Consider the following 7,804-nt stretch of genomic DNA (forward strand, 5'->3'; position numbering starts at 1 on the left):
TGGACTGTCCTGGTATTTGACTGCAGGTTTGGTGTCAGCTTTAAGATTTTTTTTGTAATGGGTAATTGTTTCTCTTGTTGTCTTTAGGTGATGCTGTCTTATGAACCGGACATCATTGATGTACCACTTGGGCTCCTCCTAATCAATCAAACTTCATCAGATGCCAATTTTTTCTGCACAGAGAGGATTGCAGTTGTGCTAGAGGGTGACATTGTTCTTGAGTCCTCCACACTGGCTGATGCATTTGTCATTCTCTTTGCACTTACGTACACCCTGCACCTTGACTATCCAAAAACGCTGCTCAACACATTCGACTTCATCCAAAAGGTGTTGATGGGTGTTGAGGATGGAAAGTTGAGGCCTAGAGTTTTGAGTCTGAAAAATGACCTGTTGGCAGTTGAGTAAGCACATTTGTTTTTCTTGCTGTAAAACATCTAACAGATGGGTTTTAAAGGTATTGTTTTTGAAGTTTTAATGTTTTCGAGTTAAAGTTGAATGATGTCCTGTTTTGCACTTTTTTATACCTGTGTAATATGTTTATATGTCTAATACATATATTGGCATTGACAAATATCCTAAATGTGTTCTATGGTATGACAGCAGAAATTTAGAAAAAAAATATTTAAAATAATTTTTAATCTCTAATGGTATTTGTAACTCTTAACAGTAAAGATAACTCTTTCTCATGTTATTTATTTCTGAATCTTTGCAATGTCACACCATAGGACACATTTACACATGTCAATTACCCGTGTGTATTATATATGTTTTTCAGAAAGTGTAGGTGGAATGGTGTGCTTGCATTAGGCATTTGCACATTGCCCTATCTTTGTTTAAAAATTTAATGATGTTAAGTTGAGGGATGCCATGTTTGCACATGGAACAGGTCGATGTGAGAGTTGTTAGGGTTAAATGCAAGTTAAATGATGGCTTGCTTGCAGTAGACAATTGCACATTGCCATACTTTTGCCTTTTTTTGTATATTAAACCTCTTACAGAATTGTTCATATTGTAGTAGTTGTAATGCTAGATGCTCATTGAAGGACTGAATGTTCGCATGGGATACTTGTACATTGATGTGGCTGAGAGATTCTGCATCTGTTTACATTGCAGTACACACATTTCTGCTTTATTTTGTGTACATAACAACACACTTATAGATAAGCTATTACAATATTTGTAATATGTGTTACACTTATTACATCTGTATTTATGTAATTATCAAAATGTAACTGTTCTTAAAGACATGTTACAGTTAAATGTTGTTTTAAATAATTGTTTTAGAAAACTTAAAAATAGTGATCCTGATGTTGAATGTCAAGATGCAATTTACAAATGTTTACACATGGCACATTCATGTGTCTGAGTATTTTACTTTGTATTTGTTTACATTGAAACTATACGAGATATTACACATTTTTCTGGAACTTCATATTTGGTTAATAAACAAGTTACTTGCACTGAAGTCTCTGTGGGTATTATGCCTTATTCAATTAAATACAAAGTTTTAAATTATAGGAGGATTATAATTCTAGGACAGTGTAGGAGTGTCCAATTAATGTAAAAAAATTAAGTTAACATAAAATGAACAATTTGATAGTAAGAATGCAAATATTTAATTTTATAAGTAATGAAAATGTTCAAGTTATCTGTACCCAATATAAATATGTACTGTAAACTCAAAATACCTAGCTAAAATAACATAACATTATATAGTAACAGACACTTAAAAATATACATTTAATATAACTTAAAAAAAATTAAATTACTATGACTTAAAATTTTCGATGTAATCCGTTTCAACTATTTTTTTGAGTTAACTGAACTTGTCGGGTTTTACAGTGTACAGTGTCCCAACTGTTTTGGAATCGGGTTTGTACTTAAATACTAAGTATGCTTTCTTCTTGAGTAATTTACAAATAATAAATGTATCAACTTACTTAAATTACTTTTGTTCTCATTACCAGTTTAATGAAACATTTATTATGCATTGTGTTAAGTCCAGTCTTAAAAAGATTCACCTCGTTGTTAAGTGTATTCCCGGCTTACGAGTAATTCTGGCCAACAAATTATAAAAGACAACATAGACCTTACAGAGGCATTCATTTTTGTGTATGTCTTAAAATGTGGGGTCGATGCATCAAGTGTAAAGAGGTCAGCAAATTAATTAAATAATGTCTTATGTTATTTTTGTGGTTTTAAATGTTTGTTGTTGTTTTTTCTTTAAAAAAAATATTTGCATGATTGCCTTATTGTTGTCTATTTAACAGGGAGAAAACATGGATTTAAGAGCAACAAGAACTCAACCAGATCAGCACCTACGACTGGAAAAAACTATAAAAATAAAACAACTACTTGACAAACTGCATCCCAGAGGCAGGAACCACAAACTAAGAGCTGCAGATGTTCTTCAGATAACAGCACATTCATTACAGTGTCATGAGTCTTGTGCTGAACAGGAGCTGGTCAAGAATTATCTACAGAAACTACTGATGATGAACTACAGAGCAAGAAACATTCAAACTAAAGAGACCGATGAACAGCATCACACACAAGAAAGAGACAATGACTTGTCTGAAGATGAGGAGGATATTTTTGATGAAAGATGTTGGTCTGGTTTGCCTAATACTTCCCTGGACTCTGTTCACCCAATGGATGTTCAGATGGCTGTGTTTCATTTTGCTGATAGTGTCCTAAGACAGATGATGATCACTAAACTCTCACAGTGTCAGTTCGCTCTTCCTCTGCTTATTCCTGATCCATTCACACAACAGATTCAGTTTCCTCTCTGGACATTCAGACAAATCAACAAGAGCTGGAAGATCAGAAATATTGATAATAAAATAATCAGTCAAGTCCAGCCAGTGTACAAAGCAGAAACTCCAATGGTGTCGTTCTTCAGGTTTGGTTCTGTGTCTTCATCTAAATCTCAGCTGATGAACAGTCTGATCAATGAGAAACACCACACGTTCTTCCACAGAAATTGTCCAGGCAGCAGTAAAACTAGACTACTAATGGACGGAGTGGTGGAGATCACCTGGTACTGTCCATCTGGAAAAGACACAGATACATTCACTGACTGTGTTGCCTTCTGTAATCTTCATGGTGATGCTGGAGACAATGAGAAACAGCTGAAGATTCTCACTGAAATATCTTCAGTCAATGTTGTTCTTCTACCACAACTTGACAAGAATGACAAAAACGCAATTAAGATACGAGAGCTGTACAGAGACAAAAAACCACTTATTTGCCTTCTTACTGAGGATGAATCTGCTGCAAAGCAGATGAAAGAGAAATACAAAATTGGCTTGAAAAATAGAAATCAGTCAGATGTATCTGTAGAACTCAGAAGAGCTATAAAGGATTGTTTCTCATATTCAGCATCAATGTTCAGACTTCAAGATGTGTCCAATCACTCAGATATCGGAGTAGATGAGGAAGATGATGAATACTACAGGAGAGGAAGAGAAGCAGCACAGCAGATGATGAGTTTACTGGAGAATAAACCTTTGACAGAAATCAAAGAATCACTTCTGCCCTGTCAGGGGAAACTGTGGCATCAGTGGTGTCAGAAGAACAAAGAACTTCATCGACCTCAAGGGGAAGAACTTGAGCAAGAAATAAGCGTAAAACAAATTGAAATGAAGAACATTCGTGAACAGCAACATGAATCTCACATCAGTGAGTTTATCAAGTTTTTTATAAAACAAATGAACTCAAATGCTGCATTTAGAATGCTTTTTCTCAAATTTCTCGGAATCTTCATGGATGAATTTACCTCGGCTGATCTATCGGCTCTACATCACAAATATGATGAAAAGTGGTCAACAGTCTTGGAACAAAAAGAGAACCATGATAAATCTGAACAACTCAAAGCTGAACAAACAGAACTTGAGAGAATATCTGAAGAACTTCAAGCAGCAACCTTAGGCTTGGAGCACATCATGAGAGAGATTGGTCAGATCTATGAATCATGTTTATCTGTGAAGAAGGATAAGAAAGACCTGCAGTTTCCCTTCTCTTCTCTCCCAACGCTTGCGGCAGAGATGATGATCTCTGGATATCCACTGGAGCTGATGGATGGAGATGCTGCTCATGTTCCTCTGATCTGGATTACTGCTGTTCTAGATGAACTCATTCAGAAACTGGGAGATCAGAGAGTCTTTGTGCTGTCAGTTTTAGGGATTCAGAGCTCTGGGAAATCCACCATGCTGAATGCCATGTTTGGACTTGAGTTTGCTGTCAGTGCTGGCCGCTGCACCAGAGGAGCTTTCATGCAGCTGATCAAAGTGTCAGAGGAGATGAAACAACAGATTAAGTTTGACTATATTCTGGTTGTTGATACTGAGGGTCTTCGGGCTCTTGAACTGAATGGAAGATCCACAAGACATCATGACAATGAACTGGCCACATTTGTTGTTGGTCTTGGACATCTAACACTGATCAACATCTTTGGAGAAAACCCCTCTGACATGCAGGATATTCTTCAGATTGTTGTACAGGCCTTTCTGAGGATGAAGAAGGTCAAGCTGACCCCCAGCTGCATGTTTGTACATCAGAATGTTTCAGACGTCACAGCTGGAGAGAAAAACATGGAGGGAAGGAGACGACTGCTGGAGACACTGGATGAGATGACAAAACTTGCTGCACAAGAAGAAGACTCTGATGCACAATGTTTTAGTGATGTCATTAATTTTGATGTACGTCACGATGTGAAGTATTTTGCTCAGCTATGGGAGGGAAGCCCACCCATGGCACCACCAAACCCAAACTACTGTGAGAATCTTCAAGAACTAAAGGAAACTATTATTTCACAAGCTTCAAAATCAGGTGGAATGATGTTGAATCAACTAAAAGATCGTATTCAAGATCTCTGGGAGGCTTTACTGAATGAACAATTTGTGTTCAGCTTCAGAAATTCTCTAGAGATTTCAGCATACAGGAGACTGGAAACAGAATATAGCAAGTGGTCCTGGACTCTTCGCAGTGCTATGCTGGAAATTGAGAACAAACTACACAACCAAATAGAAAATGAATCAATTTATGAGGTTAGCGAAGGGGATCTCAAAAGTGAACTGAAAATAAAAAGGGAAGAAGTGAAAAAATCCATGTCTGATTTTTTTGATAAAGACACAGATAACGTTATACTCCTTCAGTGGAAAGAGTCTTTTGAAATCAAAGTTAAAGAGATTCAGGGGACCATTGTAAGAAAAACAAACACACAATTAAATGAGATTCTTCAGCAGAAAGACCTGAAGAGAACGATTGATGCTCAGAAGACACATCATGAAAACACTCTCTTAGAAAAGAGCAAAGAACTTGCTTTAAAACACAAAGACAAAACAAATGATGAAGAAACTCTAAAGAGAGAGTTTGATTTGTTTTGGGAAGAGCGTGTGAAGAAGATCAAAAAAGAAACTCCTCCAATCAAAGACATTGACATACTGAGAGATGTGAAAAAAGTCATCAGGGGTTTCTATGAAAGGGTCCCTGTAGACACCTGGAAGGGGATCAAGGATATGTTCATTATCCCAAGTTATTCAGATTATGTTCAGTTAAAAAAATCACGTGGCATTACAGGACCTGTTAAAAATGCCATCAAAGCAGCTCAACAGAAGTTTGGTTGCACTCTGTCTGAAGAGGATGAAATGCAAATAGGAAACTTGATCACAAGCATTGCTCAGCAAACAGACAAGATGGTCAAGTCATTTGACGTAGCAAAAACGGGCTACAACATCAGCTATATTTATCAGCTCACAGATTACATCAAGACAAGAATAACAGAGTATGAAGAAAGACAAGTGGAATATGTGTTCAAGAGTGAATTCTTCATAGATTTGGTATTTTATTTATTTAAAATAGCAAACAAAACATTCACTGACCAATACAGAATGTTCAGAGAAGCCAATGATCCTGTTTTCTATTTGGAAAAGAAGAGAGAAGAATACTATAGTATTTTCCAGAAATTCTGTCAAGGAGCAACATCAGCTGCTATTTTCGGTGAAATCATCTGTCAGAAACTGAAAGAACCCATTCAACAAAGTGTTTACAAACAGACTGCCAGAGATTTAGCAGATGAAATGAGATCAAACTGTCCATCACTGAATGGAAACAGATCAAATCTGGAGAAACACACCCTGAAGAGACTGGCAGAAAAGGAGAAGTTTTATAACTACTTGAAATACATAAAAAATCCCAGAAATCGCTTTAAGAGTTTTATCAGAAATGAAGTGGATCAGTACATCAGAACTTGTTTCTTTACCAGTGTTCAGCCCAAGATGAAACAGAACATTGAACTCCTGCAGAAGAAGATCATGACAGCAGCACATGGATCTACTGAACATGTTCAAGAGAACAGTGGTGATGTTGATTTGTGGTTGAGGTTCTTCACCCAGAAGCTCTCAGATGTTCTCATATTCTCTGTGAAGGACTTCAGTGGAGTAAAACGTGATGATGTTGATGATTTCAAGCTCCTAGAAGATGTGATAATTAAAGATCTTCTTTCTGTAATGTCTGACATCAACAGAGAGTTCAGCACAGATTCATTTAATAAAATACTGGCTCTTAGCAACAGACCAGAAGAGATTCTGATTGATCACTTTTGTCAGTGCTGTTGGGTTCAGTGTCCGTTCTGTGCAGCCGTCTGCACCAACACAATAGAAAACCACGATGGAGATCATAGTGTTCCTTTTCATCGTATTATTGGAATAAATGGCTGGTTTTACCATGGAACACGAAACCTTAGTATCAACATCTGCACATCTTCAGTAGCAAGTGATAATCATTTTTTTACAAATGATTTAAATGACTCTGATGACTCAGATGATGAAGTCCCCTGGAGAGAATACAGAACAGCAGGACCTATACGCTAACTGGAGTATCACCCCTGATCTCTCCGAGCTGCCTCACTGGAAGTGGTTTGTGGTCAGATTCCAGAAAAGCTTGGAAAAACACTACAGAAAAACGTTCCAGGGTTCTGGCAGGATTCCAAATGTATGGAGACAAATTACAAAACAAGAAGCTATTGAGAGTTTGGATAAAAACTTTTAATGAATATAAACTGAATGAGCAGATAAAGAAACCTAAAGGGAAACTGCCCTTTATTATTATTAGTAGTTTGACAATTAATACACTTTACTTACTCAAATTAACTGCACATTTAAATCAATATCAGGGGGTGGGATGATGTACAACTCAGTGTGTTGATCCACCTAAATACAATATAAGATTGAGCAGGACCAAATCTCAGGTGTCTGAGACACCTAAAGTGGTATTAGGAAACAGAGACAACACAAAGAATAAATCTCTACTACAGTAATATAAACAAATTAACTAGGTTTTCTTGAAACATTTAATCAAGTAATCACATACATTATGTTTAGTCTAATTATGCTTAGAAAAGCCACCAAATTAACGTAATGAAGGCTTTTAATGAAAGGCAGGTAAACATTGACATTTAAATGCAATGACTATTTAAACTGTAATAAAAATGTTTTAACATTCAAAGACTCATATTTATAGAGCCTTGAAGACTATGGCCCTTATTTATCAAACGAACGTAGAAACCATCTTACATCCTAGAGAAATAATCAGTTTACGAAAAACACTCACGTGAGATTCGTTAAACTTTCATATGCGTTCAATTCCGCCGTACGAATAATCGTACCTTGATAAATGCGGCGGCTGAAATCGATCGTAATTTACATATCACACCCCTATAAATTCAGGGTGTAGATACCTCACCCCTAGATTTTGCGACATGGAGAAACGCAAACTGGCCAAAAAGAGGAACCTTTCCGATTTA

The 7,804-nt window shown here is 36.6% G+C and overlaps 1 protein-coding gene across 1 annotated transcript; it reads left to right on the top strand.

Annotated features, from left to right (window-relative positions):
• The first annotated feature begins 2,279 nt into the window (after nucleotides 1–2,279).
• Nucleotides 2,280–7,473, top strand: LOC130550260 (interferon-induced very large GTPase 1-like). The gene is given in 2 exon segments (XM_057327680.1): nucleotides 2,280–6,862; nucleotides 6,864–7,473. Coding segments are annotated over 2 exon segments (4,770 nt in total). The 3' UTR covers nucleotides 7,051–7,473.
• Nucleotides 7,474–7,804: the final 331 nt, after the last annotated feature.

Source organism: Triplophysa rosa, unplaced genomic scaffold (genome assembly GCF_024868665.1).
Source record: "Triplophysa rosa unplaced genomic scaffold, Trosa_1v2 scaffold272_ERROPOS173870+, whole genome shotgun sequence".
NCBI lineage: Eukaryota > Metazoa > Chordata > Actinopteri > Cypriniformes > Nemacheilidae > Triplophysa > Triplophysa rosa.